General features: G+C 43.7%; 1 protein-coding gene across 4 annotated transcripts in view; it reads left to right on the forward strand.

Moving 5' to 3' along the window:
• The window catches only part of dscaml1 (Down syndrome cell adhesion molecule like 1), a 117,750-nt gene that overhangs the window by 66,444 nt on the left and 35,115 nt on the right, over positions 1-16,191 (forward strand). For 2 of the 4 annotated variants that reach the window (XM_074642085.1, XM_074642084.1), the window contains exons 4-10: positions 5,937-6,083; positions 6,498-6,776; positions 7,795-8,070; positions 9,587-9,886; positions 13,048-13,190; positions 13,637-13,766; positions 15,629-15,907. In XM_074642085.1, coding sequence (XP_074498186.1) covers positions 5,937-6,083; positions 6,498-6,776; positions 7,795-8,070; positions 9,587-9,886; positions 13,048-13,190; positions 13,637-13,766; positions 15,629-15,907 — 1,554 coding nt within the window. Of the gene's footprint in view, positions 1-5,936; positions 6,084-6,497; positions 6,777-7,794; positions 8,071-9,586; positions 9,887-10,104; positions 13,006-13,047; positions 13,191-13,636; positions 13,767-15,628; positions 15,908-16,191 lie in introns of those variants that run through there. The other 2 variants (XR_012594737.1, XM_074642086.1) reach the window with 2 other exon arrangements.

Genomic DNA, 16,191 nt, shown 5'->3' on the forward strand with positions numbered 1-16,191 from the left:
CTCATTGTTTTGCTCTTTATGTTGCTATTCTTTTTCCTCCCCTCCCTGTTTGATGATGATTTGTTGAAGATGGCAGCCATATACTATAATGGGATATATTTAGCTGCGCCTTTCCTGCATCCCTTCATCTTCTGCCTCCATCTTTTTTTTTTTTACCTCCTCCTCCATCTCACCTGCCCTTCCCCTCTTCTGACTCCCCCGCCTATCTCTAAGAAGAGGGGTGTCCTCTCTCTGGGGGAACTTTGGGGGAAGACAAGCGATGCTCCAGGGCTCCCTAATCCTTTTTTTTTTTTTTCATTGTGTCCGTCTCTCTCCCCCTTCCTGTCTCGTTATTTGCATGTCTGTCTGTGGAATTTCTGGCATACGTGCACACACACATACAGAGAGATCCAGCAGCAGCAGCTTCACTCTGCACTTGGCTTGACTTCCTGCCTCAGGCTGATCAGCTGAACTGATTCCATTACTTACAGACCCCCCTGAAAGAGGAGGAAGAGGAGACTAGAAGGGAAAAAGACAGAGACAGAAAGAGGTAGAGGGCAGAGGGGAGGCTGGAGGACGGGGAATGGTGAATAGATGTCACGCAGATTGAAAAAAAGAGCAAAAGAAGGGGAAGGGGAGGAAAGGGCTGGGAGTTAAGGAGGAAGTGAGGGTATTTTGCGCCTCCCCTGGGTGTGGGATAGACCTCAAAAAAACTCATCCTGCCTCCCACAGCAAAAAAAAAAAAAAAAGCAGACACAGAAGCGCATACATACATACATACACACACTCAACAACAACAAACTCCTGGAGGCGTAGGCAGACTAGACGAGAATTGATCTTCTCTCCCACAAGGAGAGGCTTGCGAGGGGAGAAAGAGAGAGGGAGAGAAAGGGAGATGGAGAGAGACGTAGAGGAATTGTTTTTACCCATGTGTGGCTCTCAGGCCTGCAGGCCCCTCATCCCTCTCACTCTCACCCCCTCCTCTGTCACTCCCAACGGCATGTTTCTCTTTATCTCCCTATCTCTCCCTCCATCAATCTCCATCTGCCGTCCTCCTCCCTGTAGGGTCAGCCCCTTCCTCTGCCTCCCTCCATCGCCGCCTGCACCCTCTCCGCTGTTTTAGGTGTGTCACATCTCCACAGACAGCAGGAGAGCAGGCGGTGACTAGAAATTAGATATCAGGTAGAAAGAGCAGCAGTGAGTAGAGGAGGGAGGAAGTGACGAGTAGTAGGCCGATCTCAGAGCAGTCAAGGGAAGATGGAGACGTGAATCACTTCATTTGCCACTCTTGATAAGCACTCTAGTGCTGAAATGATTAATTGATCCAAAAATAAATCAACTTCTCTGATAATTGATCTTTTGACCATTGTCTGCTTTTGCTCGGTCGTAACTCCGTTTATTTACTTTCTGTCACTACATGCTGTAGCTGGACATATACCTTTATATTTTTATCAGATATGCATCTTTTGGCATGTTTTTTATTGCAATTTATGATATTTTTTGTTGATTTTAAACACACAGCGAATATATATTAATGGATAAATGGAAACCATGTTGATGGAACATTTTATGCTTGAATATTGCCAAAAATGTATTGATGGTGTAAGAAAAGCTTAGTCTACATTGAATCCTGCATCTTTCTTTTTCTTATCTTCATTTGGGATATTTTGAGTAAGGGTTGGCCAAAATCTTCTATCACGATATACTGTAGGTAATTTCATATTTCGATAACGATATATATCACGATATAGCATGTTTTGTGGTAAGTCAATAGATAAATAGTCTCTATGAAATAACCACATGGTAAAGCCTATTTTTGTGTGAATTAAATACCTGACAAACAAAAAGTATTGAGTATTTCCTCATTTTAAGAACTCGAGAGCAAAATAAACATAATAGTTTTTAAGTGAAATTATAGAGAAACAAAGAAATAAATATAGGCCTAGCCTATACTGCGATGGAAATAGAAAAATATATACAATAGACATTTTTATATAGTTTTGACGATATATATCGTCATATTTCCCAGCCCTTTTGAGTTGCAGTAGCCTACTACACTTACCATCATGCTTTGTATAATGCTAAACATTGGAAGATGTCATCTTAGACTCTGGGAAACTGTGATGCACACTACACACACTTTTCTGACATTTTATGGACTTAACAATGAATTGATTATTCAGAAGAAATAAGAATATAAAATAGGGTTTCCTTTAAAACCAGCATTGATAAGCTTAATGTCCCCAGCACCACTCTCTTTTCTCTCCATTCTTAACCATCTCTGAATTTCTCTCTCTGCCCCCCACTCTCTCCCCTCTCCACCCCCTTCTGGTCCGTCTTCCTCTCTCCAGGCATGTTGTGACAGGGTGTAGCAGTGTGTTATACAGGGTTCTACTCGCCAAGTGCATATTATCCTGTAAGGCTTAATACGCAGGTTGGAACAAAAGGGCAGGCTCGGAAATTACAGCTTACGTCGCTTAGCGCTCAGCACAACAGTCTGACTCACATGAAAACACATGTGTGTGAACTTTCACATACAGTACGCATGCAGTTGCATAGGCCGACAGTTATAAGTGTGTATATATATATATTCAGAAATCTGACAGCCCACTTACACACACGCGCACACACACACACACACACACACACACACACACACACACACACACACACACACACACACACACACACACACACACACGCACACAGATATTCTAGTCTTTTATTTGAGTCTTTTATAGACTTCTTTTTTTTACGATTTTGAAATTGATTTTGAAATGCCAGAATCTATATATTTGCTTCTTTTGAGTCTATATGGAGGTAGAAGGAAGTTACCGCTATCCGTTCCATATCCGTCACCAAAACAAAACTCAGCCGGCCGCAGTGAGCCGAATCAACAAAGCAGAAAACGGCGGAGGGTCTGCGTGGATACGACCTGCACCCTCATATGTTAAATCTAACGTGGTAAACACTACACTTACAGTAAAGTATGGAAACACTTTGGCTTTTCATTGCCAGGAAAAGCAGAGCTAGACATAACGGCTAAAGCTGCACACTAACTCTGTCATGGACAGGACACGTTATTGTATCGTAATGTGCAGTCAAGCCAGCCGTCACTCTCATCTCTGTGGTCAAATCAGCCGACGCTACAACTGTAGAGCACCCATATACTGACATTTATGTTAAATGCATTCAAACGGCTCCGATGGAGCTGACCATGGATGTATAAAGAGAACGGAGATGATGGGGAAAGCTAGCAATGGCCTTGGCGAAGTTAGCGTATGAGCATACACATGTGACTATGTCCGGTTTTCAAAATAAGGTGTTAACAAAAGGAACAGTATATACAAAATACATTGATGATTATATTCACAAGTACTTGAAAATATTACATGTCATGTAAAATAAAAATACCACTGATTTGTGAGGGAAATGTATTAATGAATAATGCCTGACAATGACTGATAAATTTGACTTCAAGACATCTCTGACTACATACATGCTGAAAATCAAACATTTTTACTGTATTCATTTAGATATTTTACAAAATAAAAGTCCCTAGAAGTGTATTATTTTTCCCAGGGTCTAGTGTTTAAAAAAGTTAACAAAAATCGCAATAAATCGTAATATCGAATCGCAATATTGTACAATCACAATACATATCGAGTCGGCACCCAAGTATCGTGAAAGTATCAAATCGGGAGATGGGTGTATCGTCTCATCCTTATAGAATAGTATGAAAAATATGCAACAGATTAATGGATGATAAATGAATGAAAAGCCCTCCTGTAATTTGGAATAATGCACATTTTGTTTAGTCAGTCAAATACTTGTCAGCTTTGACACAAGAAGTAACGCCTTCGGTCTTCTTCACATTTCAGTCTTGTTAGAGTGATAGAGCCTGTGTGCGTGTGCTTGTGTGTGTGTGTGTGTGTGTGTGTGTGTGTGTGTGTGTGTGTGTGGCAGGGAGCCAGGCCAGTCCTCTCTGTTTTAATAAATCTCTTTTGGATGGAGTTGTGCAGCTATAAAATGCATCGATTGTTGTTGCTCACATTGTGGCAGGACACACACACACACACACACACACACACACACACACACACACACACACACACACACACACACACACACACACACACACACACACAATCACACACACACACACACACACAATCACACACACACACACATACACATACACAAGCTTGGTTACTGACACTTACACATTCAGATCTACACATGTTCATTGATACTCAGACACGCTGCATTGACATTTTTACATGCATACATGCAGAAACGCGTACATATCCAACAATAAACATGCATTTTGTCAATCAAAACACAGGACCAAGAACTGGGAAAATCTGATTATTAACTACCGGTATTGACTGAAAAATGTTAATTTAAGAACAAAATGAAAACCAACCAAAACTGTAGCTCAAATACTGAAGTTTTCACACTACAGCAGCCTCTTTTCATCAACAATTAAACACATCTAACAGCTAGCACCCTAAGTGTTTCAGAATAAATTTGCTGTGACTCGGTGCTGACCTATTACTCGGAGGTGTGTGTGAGTGTTTGTGTGTGCGGTGCATATTTCCCGTATTCAACTATTCAATGCACCTGTGTTTTACTCAAGTCCTCTCTTGTCAACATTGCAAAGAGACACTGAAACATCATGTACAGCAAACAACAGCCAGAATGTTCACACATACACACAAACTGCAATAGCATTCGCATAACCAAACAATCTGCAATCTACTACAAACTCTGAAGTGCACGCTGTCTAAAATAACCCTTTGGGGGAACAGAATACAAAAAGAGTCAGAGAAGCGGAAAGAATCAAACAGCGAAATACACTCTCCTCGTCTCTTCTCCCTCCATCTCTTCTTCTTCTCTCTCACATACACACATGCTGTCTCTATTGACATGCAGATAAATCAGAGGCAGACCAAGCAGTCACTGATGTGAAATGAAAATGACACTAATCTGCTGTTACCATAACACACAGAGACGCATCAATTATTAACACCTACAATAACTCCCCTCTCTCTTCTCTCTTTCTCTTCCCCCTCATCGGTCTTTTTTCCATTGTGTATATCTCACTAGATGGATGGGACAGAGTAAGTTAAAAGCTCCCATGTGTTCACCAAAGTGCTGTGGTTGTGCCTTTTGAAGACATGTATATAGTCCTGCTTTTTCTTTCTTCTGAAATGAAGCGATTTCTCTAAAAAAAAAAAAATGTGCTCAAGGTTTGTCAAGAGGGCCTCATGATGGAGAGGTTGGCATCTCATCTACTTCAAAAGCAGCACACATCTAACACGACCTTTCCCTCACCCAACAGCAGTTTTTCTTTGCTTTGCTTGCTCTTATTCGGCAATTGCAAACATATAGAAATGAAAAATGATGAATAAATTGAATTCAGAAGATCTTGAGGATCAAGAGCGGTCTAAATGTGTCAAAAATAGTGAATAAAACTCAAAAAGACATGCGAGCATCTACTATTTGTGTAGACTTGTGTATTTGTGTTAGGGGTGTAAGAAAAATATTACGCATAATGCGGCCAAAATGCAAAACACAATGCTTCAAAGCGACAGTCCACTCCCAATGGGTGACCTCAAGGTGACTATGTTCACTTCTTAAATGCAGTTTATGGTAAGAAGCCTTAACTTTTTAGACATAGGCCGATATTATAGAAAACATAGAGAAGACCAGAAAGTGAACAAAGCCCCATAGTGGACAACAAAAAATTAGATAATCCATCATTACAAAATCACAATCCTCCAAATGACTTTACAATCTGTACAGCATACGACACCCTCTATCCTTAAACCCTCGCAATGCTTTACATGCAAATCATTTTGTGTGCCTTCGTTATAATTTGCTATTCAAATGTGCTGACTAACGTATCTTTCTCCCCTCTCCTACCTGTTCCCTCTCTGCTGTCCTTTCCACAGGTAACCGTTTCTTCCTGACCTCAACTGGCGCTCTGTATATCTCAGAAGTGCAGAAGGAAGATGCTCTGTCCACCTACCGCTGCATCACAAAGCACAAGTACAGCGGAGAAACTCGCCAGAGCAATGGAGCCAGGCTCTCTGTTATGGGTACGCAACATAAAGTTACCATTTCCACTCATAGTAGAGATTTAGGTTTAAGTTTTTCAGGAATAGCTCAAGATTTTTTCGGAAAAACGCTCATTTGATTTCTTGCCAAGAGTTAGATGAGAAGATCGATACCACTCTGTACGGTAAATATCAAGCTGGAGCCAGGAGATTGTTAGCTTAGCTTAGCATAAAGACTGTCCTACCAGCACATCTAAAGCTCACAACATAGCGGCTGGCTTCCATACAGCCATGTACCATACAGACATGAGAATGCTATCAATCTTCTCATCTAACTCTCAGCAAGAAAGCAAATAAGTGTATTTCCCAAAATGTCAAAATATTCCTTTAAGGATCTAAAAATTGGTACTGATGATTCCAATGAATATAAATCCCTGTGATGTGCTTCACCTACAGACCCTACGGAGTCCACCCCGTCAGTGCTGGACAGTTTTCAGTCCGGTGAGGTGCAGGTGGGGCAGAGCGTGGAACTGCCCTGCGTCGCATCCGGATACCCAAACCCTACCATCCGATGGCTGAAGGATGGTCGGCCATTGCCTGCAGACTCCCGCTGGACGCGGCGCATCACTGGCCTCACCGTCTCCGACTTGAGGCTCGAGGACAGTGGCAACTACATCTGCGAGGTCACCAACAGCTTTGGCTCCAAAGAGGTGACGGGTCACCTCAACGTCATAGGTGGGTAAAGGACCGAAGGGAGTATAGTAGAATATTCAGCACACAAGACAGTGTCACTGATCACTTCATGTACCTCTCCTGACCTCCATTGTTCTACACTGACAAGTACAGTTGGAGCAAAAGAGTGAGATGGACAGAAGTAATGAATGTGATGTCAGGTGCGATGGAGACATCATTTAAGCTCCGTTGGCTTTGCCCTGGCCCCGTGCGTCCTACACGCCGCCACCCCCCTTACAACCCTCCCTCGTCTGGGCCGAGCGTGAGCTTGATCTCCAAGGACGGCTCATTCCCCCGCTGTGCTCTCAAACCCCGGCGAGGCGTCGCTACGGCGACAGAGCAGAACAGTGGTCGTGCCGGCCTGTCGCTCTGTTTACCGAGGAAGTGAGAGAGGGAGGGAAAGACGGAGAGAATTTCATAATGTTGTGTGTATGAATGAAAGGAGGTGACGCTGGTAGAGGAGACGGCACACTTGTGGCGAGAGTATAAGGTGGAGGCGGTGGAGAGAGGAGATGTGGTTGGGAAAAGGGTGAAGTTAGTGGACACTGGGCAGACTGGCCACAGGGCACATCACTGCACAACCCACAAACCTCCTATGACAGGGCATAGAAGGTGGTGCACACACACACACATTTGGACACACACTTACAGTACATGCACTTATTGCCCGTGAAGAAAGTCTTGCACATGCACTGTCGCTCCCTCACACACACGCTCACACACATTCAGCAGCCTCCAGCACTTAACACCAGCTGCTTTATTGCTCACTGACATTTTCTCCCCTTTCTGTCTCTCTCTCGGTTTTCCTCGCTGCTTAGCACACACACTCACTCACACACAAAGGCAATGGCAGAAATCTTGACACACAATCACACCAAAATATGATTTGTGTCGCCTGGCCTGTCTCAATTCAAATAGCTTTCGTTCAGCAATGCAAGTGAAACCACCAAGTGTCTTCAATGTTTAGGTAGTGACTTGTGAATGAGAAGGTATGACTGACATTTCTCTCTATCATCTCCAGAGCCGCTGCGGGTCACCTTGTCTCCTAAGAACCTGAAGACCGGGATCAGCAGCACCGTCATCCTATCCTGTGCCGTCCAGGGTTCCCCGCACTTTATGGTGTCCTGGTACCGCAACACAGAATCCGTCCTGCCTGATCAGCACTTTTCCATCCAGGGGGCTCACAATGAGACATTGTTCATTTCCGCTGCACAAAAGAGACACTCGGGAGCTTACCAGTGCTTCGCCACGCGCAAGGGCCAGACCGCCCAGGACTTCTCCATCATACTGCTGGAAGGTGAGCACAGAAAGGGATTCACCATGTCGGTGTACAATCATGAATGTATGTGTAACGAGAGCTGTCCAGGTTTATTATACTGCTGTCAGAGTAAGAATGATTGTTTCTTTTTATGCTTAAAGCTGGGGAAGGCAGTTTATTTTTGGTGTTATTGGGCAAAAATTCCATAATAACTTTTCAGCATATTGTAATTCAGGTGGTAAATTACAGCCCTCCTCTCTCCCCTCTCTGTCCTAAGCCCCTGCCACCAGACGAGTGGGGGCATGTGCACGCGTTTCATACAGTAACCTGTACGAGTACTAGGCATTCATTTCAAACATCATCCAGATCGTGATTGTGATTGTGATGCCTTTAAATAGCGCCAATTCTATGAGAACAACCGTTCTGTTTTCTTTGCAAAGTTGTTGGTCTGTAAAGCCTTCTGCTAACCGTAGCCATCATGGCCGCGTTGCAGCTCTGAGCTCCGTTCTCTTTATACATCCATGGTGAGCTCACGCAGAAGTCGGAGAGAAAATGATTCTTTCCCTTTCCCAACATTTTCTCTCCATCTCTGAAACGCTTTGCCAATATTGTCAGACTCTCTTTTTGATAAGTTCGTCTTCCTTTTTTTAGTTGCTTTGCTGCAGTGTAGGCAGTTATGGAATAGTAACTTTTTCCTGCAGGATATTCCGCACATCTGTATTTCTAGAACAGCCAATAGGAAGGTCCTCTCTCTGAAATGACCTCTGATTGGCCAAAGTCTCCTGTCACAGGCTAGATTTTCTTAAGCCTGAAAACAGAGCCATGATGAGGTGCAGAAGTCCAGTTTTTTCTCACAACACTTGAATTACTATATGCTGAAAGGTTATTATGGAATTTTTGCCCCAATGATGAAAGATGCCTACCCCAGCTTTAATGAGACAATAATTACACATCCCTACATATTTCCATCCACCAAGAATTCTGGAGAGCAAGTCATGTTATGCCTCTACTCTATGTGTGCAGCTGTGTGTCTGTTACAGGGATATATGTTTGCAGTTTTGTCTGTATTTCCACAAAATATCGTGGAGAGGATGTTAACGGGGCAAGGCAGAACTGATTGGTTTCCATTCATTTACTGAGTACATGAGTTTAATTGACATAAAACTGACACATTGAGAATTGCACCGCATTTCTGTTATGTTTCATCTAGTGTAACCTCCCCAATGATTTACAGTTCATTTTCATTTTAACATACACATATGCACACATATGTATCTGCATATGGTTATGGTAATTTTAGCACACAGACAGATTGGCTTTATTATGTTACACTTCATGCAGCTCCATTCTTGTTACTGATATGAAGTGTTACTTTTTCATTCGATGCCTTGCAGTAAAAAAAAACAAAGAAGTTCATATGCTTTCCACTTTGCAGAGTATACTGATTTAGTCTCTTTTCATTTTTTCCACCATAATGCTGATTTAAATCTGGTATAAACGCACTGTTACCATTCGTTTCTAAAGTCACACCTCTTGTCTTGTGATCGTTTCTCAGATGGTACACCCCGTATTGTCGCCTCCTTCAGCGAGAGGGTGGTGGTCCCGGGTGAACCGTTCTCCCTGATGTGTGCCGCCAAAGGAGCGCCCCCTCCCACCATCACCTGGACGCTGGACGACGAGCCCGTGGCCCGGGACCTGTCGCGCGTCAGAGCCAGCCAGTACACGCTCTCGGACGGCAGCACCGTGAGCCACGTCAACGTCAGCAGCCCGCAGATTCGCGACGGAGGAGTGTATCGGTGCGCCGCACGAAACTCGGCCGGTAGTGCCGAGTACCAAGCGCGCATAAACGTAAGAGGTGCCTGTCTACTTTTCAATATCAGTCATACAGAGGCTTCTCATAGCCTGACCCCTACCCCTACCCTGACCCATATCCTATCCTGTACCCTTCTATATCTCTACCTCTATCTCTATATGTGTGCTTTGCTCTATTGTGTATTTCTTATTTTTTTCTCTTTCTTTCTTTTTTGTTCTGTCTGTCAATCTTTACGCTTATATGTTAATTATCTGCAGCAGTCAGTGTTTTGTCTGTCTCATTCTGTCTTTCTTTCTTGCAGTCTGCTACTGTCCTGTTGTCTCGCTTGCTGTAGCTCCACACATGTGCCTGTGTGAAGGCACACATACATATGAACGCATGAAGAAAACAAATACTCATCCAGCTACCTGTATGCACACGCACATAGACATGTTTGCAGGCAGACAAAATGTTAAAATGGAGAGAATCGTAGCTTAACCTATGGAGAGAAAGAGTGGCGAAATGAGAGGAAGCGAGGTTTAGGGAATGTGAGACAAATGGTTGAAGAAACTTTAGAAGAGAAAGAAACAGATGGTCAGAGACTGAGGGAAGAGAGGGAATAGATGAAATGAGAGACGAGGATTGAAGTGGGGAGTGCCAGTGTCTGCTGGGTGGAGTGATGGTGAACTCTGGTGACAGGACTGGTGATGTCACTGTCGTCGGAGATGACAAGGATGAGGAGTGACACCGATGGACAGGGCTGTATCGTGGTCTCTCTCTCTCTGTCTCACTCTTTTCTGTGTGCTTTGGTGAGATGTGTAGTTGTGACATGTGGGTCTGCTCAAAGGAGAGATGCCAGAATGATCATTGGAGTGAGAACGAACTTCAGCCCTACGTGCAACACACATACAACCAATACACACACGCATAACCACACACGAAAAAGCTGCAACACACCAGCATGCTTACCCACTCACTGAAATGTGATACACTCAACTTATCCCATTCAGCGAGAGGCCAAAGGCAAAGATACTGAGCCACGCAGACATAGCTGAACACACATGCACGTGTATACTGTATATGTGTGTGTCGGCGTGTGTGTCTGTGCGACGGTGCTACTGAATAATACATCTTTCACTCGTCAGAGCTGTGACTTCAAAGCTCAGCGCACGCTGAGAAAGGGATGAGATAGAAAGAGAGAGAGAGAAGTGGGGGTAGGAGGGCTCGAAGGAGAGACAAAAAACAAAGATACAAGACGAACAATGGTGAGAAGGTCACAGAAGAAGTGACAGATGATTGAGTGATAGCTCCCAGTGTCTTCCAGTAATGCTAAACACATTTAGTGTCCGTCTGACTGTCTGTCTGCCTGCCGGCCCACAGCCTTCAGTCTCTGTCTTTTGGCAATGATGACCGACATATTGAGGCAGTCGAGCTCCATTTTCGTCATGTATTTTTTAGGACATCAGTCACATGAATTGTGTTCCTGTTAGTCTACTGTATCAATTACCTGTTGTGGTATATTGCCACTCAGAATACTACAGTATAGCTGATGTAGCATGACCTTCATAGAGTTCACAGAGCACAAATGTTGACAGAGCACACGTTCATTAGTTATAACACATAGAAAACAATTCATGTTACACTATGCAACCATGGGAAATGCACAGCACTTTGTCCACGCCCCACAGGGAATAAAAAGTGCATTGCACACATACAGTATGCATGCAAACAAACTATGATAAGGTTGTTAAAGCCGATGAGCTGTGTGTTGGAGGGCTGCAACAGAACTAGGATCCTGCAGGTCCTGCAGCACCCAACACAAATGTGGCTGGTGCAGGATACGGTAAAACAGTCAGGAGCGGTTGACCCACATGAATGAAAATTCATATATGAAAATATGACAAAATAAAGTTAAGTGTCAGTTTAGTTTTTCTCATCTGTGTCACACACTCATCTTCCTTCTCTCTGTTACTCTCTTTTTAGACTAGTCATGTAGTCAGTTACATTAAATGTTGGTTCGTTTAAATGTCAGTAATATTAAATTAAATTGTCATCGCTAATCCAATCTGACCTGTAAACAATAACACAATCGCTGCTGCTCTCAAGTCTGGCATTCCTGTATTTGGTTTGTGTCGGATACTCGTGGAAACAACGTTAACTATCGGAGAAACAGGGCTTGATCCATAACATTTTCACTCACTTTTTGTCCCCCCCCTAGCCTAAAGCTGAAACGTTCTCACTTTTAAAGGTCCCATATTGTAGAAAGTGAGATTGCCATGTCTTTTTTTGATTATAAAGCAGGGCTAGGTGCTATATAAATACTGTGAAAGTATCCAAACGCTCAATACACAGAGAAATGCACAAAGCCCGTATTCAGAAACTGTGCCTTTCAAACAAGCCGTCAGGACTTCCGTAAGGTTGTGATGTCACAACTATACACTCACCGACCGAAGTGGCGCTAAACTCTGTGGAGTTGATGCACACAGTGAGTTCCCAGCTGCAATGACGCTGTGAACAGCAACAGCGCAGATGCGGAAGACCGGAAAACGCTGACCAATCAGAGCAGCCTGGGCTTTTTCGGGAGGGGGGCTAAAAGAGACAAGCGCTAAAATGGAGCGTTTCAGACAGAGGGTGAATACAGGCATATTCAGACAGACAGTACGAGAAAAATAATGTGTTTTTTGAACGTTAAAGCATGTAAACACTAGTAGAAACCCCAAATACAATACTGAAAATGAGCATATGTCCCCTTTAAAGGCATTTAATCAGGCTAAATGTAGTTCACAGCTTAATAAACATAACTTTCTCTAGACTTAAACATCCTACATGTGTCTTGGAAGGACTAAACGCATCTTCAACAAAAAACAGTTGATCAGAAATTGTGCTGGAGTGTGAGGGTGCTCCACCAGAAAAACTCAAGAATTGAATTGATGCTTTTTACCATTAAGGCAAGACACTCTAACTTCTCTCTCTTCCTACACCCCTACATGCTTTTTTCCTCTTCTCTCTTCCCTACTCCCCAACTCCCTTCCCTACCACCCCTCCCCTTTATTCCTAAAATTCCACAACCTGCTTCTGACACCATCAACTAATAATCTTCTTTTTCCCCTCTCTCTTCTTCCTCTGGTCAACCATCTCTTTTTCTTTCCCTTCATCTCTATCCTTCCCTCTCTCTCTGTCTCTCTGTCTCTCTCTCTTTCTCTCTCTCTCTCTCTCCCCATCAGGTCCACCGAGGATCCGGCCTATGAAGAACATCACTGCAGTGGCAGGAAGAAACTCTTTCATAAACTGCCGTGTGATTGGGTACCCTTATTACTCAATCAACTGGTACAAGGAGGGGCTTCTGCTGCCTGACAATCATCGCCAGGTGGATTTCACTTTTTCTGCTCAATGACGATAGAATATATATGAGAACTTATTTTCCATACAGCACTGTAGTTACATAAATCTTATCCTGTATATAGAGTGTTGTTTAAAGGTCATTAAGTTCCTCTTTGACCATATAAATTTCTATTTTGCAACTGATCATCTGGGCCTTTTTTTATATACAGTGTTATGTACAAATATTGTCTAAATATGTATTAAAATAATATAAGAATAATTGTTAGCCTGTGTCCTAAAAGACCTGCGCTTTTCTTCTGAATTGAACCTGAAAACTGACAAACAGAAACAAATGAAAGCAACAAAGCAAATCAGGGGGACTTATTATTGCATCAGCGTCGGCCTTGTTTCCATCTTAGCATCTGTTTACATGTATGAATAAGAAGACCACGCATGCATCATTTGAGTGTTACACTGCTGACGTCTGTTCAGGTGGTGTATGAGAACGGGACTCTGAAGCTCAGCGATGTTCAGAAAGGGATGGACGAGGGGGCCTACGTCTGCAGCGTGCTCATTCAACCACAGCTGTTCATCACGCAGACCGTCTACATCACCGTCAAAGGTCAGTCAGGGTTGATAGTTTTGAAAGTGATAACTTTGTCAAAGAGTTTCACAGTTTGTTTGTTTTTTACTTCTGGCTAAGATGGACAGTCACACAGATATCTCTAAAAACATACATAGCACAGTAGCACACATATTCTTGTTTGTCGTGTGGTGTAAATGATACATATACATCTTGGGGGTTTGCCCAGTGAAGTGAATATGTAAGTAAGATGATTTATAGAACTGTAATTTATATGTCTCTAGCTGTGTTTTACCGGCCCATAACATTGAAAAAGCAGTGGGGAAAAAATGTGAATGTAAAAGAGGGCGAATGTAAGAGGGATGCAGCAGCGTGAGTAAGACTGGTTTGGAACAGGAGGAAACAGAGGGAGAGGAAAGAAGAAAGCTGTATGCATTGCCTCTAATAACCCCTGATTAAGGGGCGGAGTGGCCTAGTGCGCTCTCTCAACCACTCAGCAATTACATAGAGCAGGAGTGCCATTGTATAAGATTTGTGTGTGTGTGTGTGTGTGTGTGTGTATGCATGCCATACGCATGCATATATGTGTGTGAATGACGTATGTGTGTGTGCTGTATTTATTCTGCATGTCACCTTGTATGTTATTTCACACTACTCTCCGCGGCTATAGCATGATATGTTTGTTTTAGGAAGTTGCGAGTGTGAGTTGTGTGTGTTTCGACTTGACGTTAGCAGAAATTTGTGGTGCTCAGGTGTCTTCGTAGTGTTTTTCATGCACATGCATGTACACGAGTGGGCTTGCATGGACATGCGCGCGTGTGTGTGTGTGTGTGTGTGTGTGTGTGTGTGCACACTGGCTGCGTGTGGGTGTAGGTACGTGCTCGTATGAATGTGTGCTCGTCATGTCTCTGATTTAATTAGATGAATTTTAACGAGGCCCAGATTAAATCCCCCAGATGTCTCAGCTGTAACCCCCCCCCACCACCACCACCACCACCACCACCACCACCGCCACCCTCCCCTCCTCCCCCACTCCAAACCACCGCCATCACCTCCGCCGCTCTCCATAGCAACACCGTTCTTCCCCCTGCGGATGTTGCTCTAATTAGAGCAGCTATTATGAGCTGGCTTTAGCAGGGCAGGGTGGTGGTGGAGTGCAGGGATTGGTAGGGGGCACAGGCGGCTGCAGAGTGGGTGTAGTGGGCTAGTAGGCCAGGCTGCGGTGTTTTGGAGGCTTTGGGGGTCCAGGCTTAGATGAGAGACTCAAGAAATCAGACTGAGACAGACCACTAGTCTACCAATTAGCCTGTCAGGTGAAAATGAAAGATCCTGAACCATGTCCTCTAAAAGAAACCTCACTCTGTCTTTATGTCTCTTCTGTATCTTTCTCCCTTTACATCACTCACTCTCCCACCCCATGTCCTCTCGATGCCCCCAAATCTTCGAATCTGTGTGTCTATCCATATTCTCCTTGAGTCTTTACATCTGACTCTCTCTCTTTTCTCTATCCTTAACTTATTCATATCTGCCTCAAATCTGTGTCTTCACCTTTTACTCACCCCGCTCATTTAAACAACCCTCTAACTGTTTTCATTCATCTTTTTTTCTTTATTTCCATTCCCTCTTTGCCTTACTCTGTCTTCTCTCTATCTACCCTTTATTTCACCCCATTGCCTGTCCTTGCCTTTTTCTCTCACCCACTCTCCTTTTCATCCTACATTTCCTTGACTCTTCTATCTTTTGACTTATCTTCTTTTATCTCATTTCCCCTCATTTACTTTGTCTCTTCTACATTTCTATTTACTCTCCGTCCCTCTCTACACATCTCACACCCCATCACTCTCCTTCCTTCACCTCTCTTGCTCCCTCTTTCATCCTCCCCTCCTCTACCTCTCCCTCAGTTCCTCCACTGATCCAGCCATTTGACTTTCCGCCGACTTCCATCGGTAAATTGATGTACATCGCCTGCGTGGTGTCGTCTGGAGACATGCCCATACGCATCACGTGGCGCAAGGACGGGCAGGAGATCGTGCCCTCCTCGGGCATCACCATCGACACAAAGGAGTTCATGAGCTCCCTCCAGATATCCAAGGTGTCGCTCAAACACAACGGCAACTACACCTGCATCGCCAGCAACGACGCTGCCACGGTCAGCACGGAGAGGCAGCTCACAGTAACAGGTAAGAGAGGAAAGAGTGAGAGAAGATAGAGAATGTGAAAGGGATATTTAGAAAGGGTTGAAGGGGAAAGGGAGGATGCTATTTTAAAATAGCACTGCAGTATTGCTCTTCAATAAAGTTGGGTGACTTAGAAGATTTCAAAAAAGTATGGTCAAAATTGAAGCAGCAAAGGCTGGTATATCCTGGCTTTTGGTCCTTGTTATGGGTTACACCAGATCCTTGACTTCCCATAATGCAACTCAGTAGCAGCTTTCATTACATCTTTGCCTAGGAAAAACCACATC

Source organism: Sebastes fasciatus, chromosome 7 (assembly GCF_043250625.1).
Source record: "Sebastes fasciatus isolate fSebFas1 chromosome 7, fSebFas1.pri, whole genome shotgun sequence".
In the NCBI taxonomy this organism is placed as follows: domain Eukaryota; kingdom Metazoa; phylum Chordata; class Actinopteri; order Perciformes; family Sebastidae; genus Sebastes; species Sebastes fasciatus.